Genomic DNA, 1,090 nt, shown 5'->3' with positions numbered 1-1,090 from the left:
GTTTATGTCATTACAAATTTAAGTGTATGTATTACAAACACATATATAACGTGTATGTATATATATATATATAAATATATATATACACACACACACACACACATATATATATATATATATATATATATATATATATATATATATATATATATATATATATATATATATATATATATACACACATACTCACACACACATTATATATATATATCTGTGAATGTATGTATAGGCGTGTGTGAATACAAGTAGAAAGATGTGATGTCTGAATATAGATATGTATTTTGTAAGTAGAGAGATATTAGTGTGTGTGTGTGTGTGTGTGTGTTGATGTCTCGGAACGAATCGGTAAAAGAAAAAAAAACAAACAAACATACAGATATTCCTTTCAAATAAAAATAAACAAAGAAGGGAGGGAAAAAAAAAAGGAAAGTGAGAGAAGACCAGCGCGAGAGAGAGAGAGGAGAGAGAGAGAGAGAGAAGCACCAAAGGAAGAAGAAGAAGAAGAGAGGAAGAAAGAAGAAGAGAGAAAAAATGTCTCATTCTTCTCAAAGACACTGACCTAGTAACAAGAGTCTGTGTGTAGATCTATAGACTTGTTTGTCCTTTTGCAGTTGCTTTTCAATCTTCTTATTCTGCTCTTTGCGTAGTTTATCATCTTCGTCCTCCCTGGTACGGCGGAAGCACCCCATCTTGGAGAGAAAGAACAAGGAATTCAGCTTGATGGCTGGTGTGTGATCGACCCCGAATGAAAGAATTGGTAAAAAAAAAAAAAAGCCAAAGCCGAATCGAACAGTTGAAAAAAAAAAATGTTACACCTTATATATATATATATGTATGTATATATATATATATATGTGATTGTGTGTATATTTATATATACATATATATATATTTATATATGTACAGATGTGTGTGTGTGTGTGTGTGTGGTGGTGGAAAGAAGAGGGTTGGGAGGGGGGGAATTAAAAAAAAAAACAAGAGATGCTGTTATTTTTGGGGGGCCACGACAGAGGGCAGAAAGCAAAACGTGTGCTAACGACGAGCTTAAAAAAATCCTCTGGTGGAGCGTGCGCGCAAGAGGTTGGTGGTG

The 1,090-nt window shown here is 33.6% G+C and overlaps 1 protein-coding gene across 1 annotated transcript in view; it reads right to left on the bottom strand.

Moving 5' to 3' along the window:
* The window catches only part of LOC115221366 (guanine nucleotide-binding protein G(s) subunit alpha), a 171,125-nt gene extending 170,286 nt beyond the window's left edge, over positions 1-839 (bottom strand). Inside the window, exon 1 of the mRNA XM_029791539.2 lies at positions 560-839. Within this exon, the coding sequence (XP_029647399.1) occupies positions 560-689 (130 nt within the window). The 5' untranslated portion in view covers positions 690-839. The remainder of the gene's footprint in view (positions 1-559) is intronic.
* Positions 840-1,090: the final 251 nt, after the last annotated feature.

Source organism: Octopus sinensis, linkage group LG18, assembly GCF_006345805.1.
Source record: "Octopus sinensis linkage group LG18, ASM634580v1, whole genome shotgun sequence".
Lineage (NCBI taxonomy): Eukaryota > Metazoa > Mollusca > Cephalopoda > Octopoda > Octopodidae > Octopus > Octopus sinensis.
Note: the sequence above shows the minus strand (reverse complement) of the source record. Positions and strands in the feature narration are given on the sequence as shown.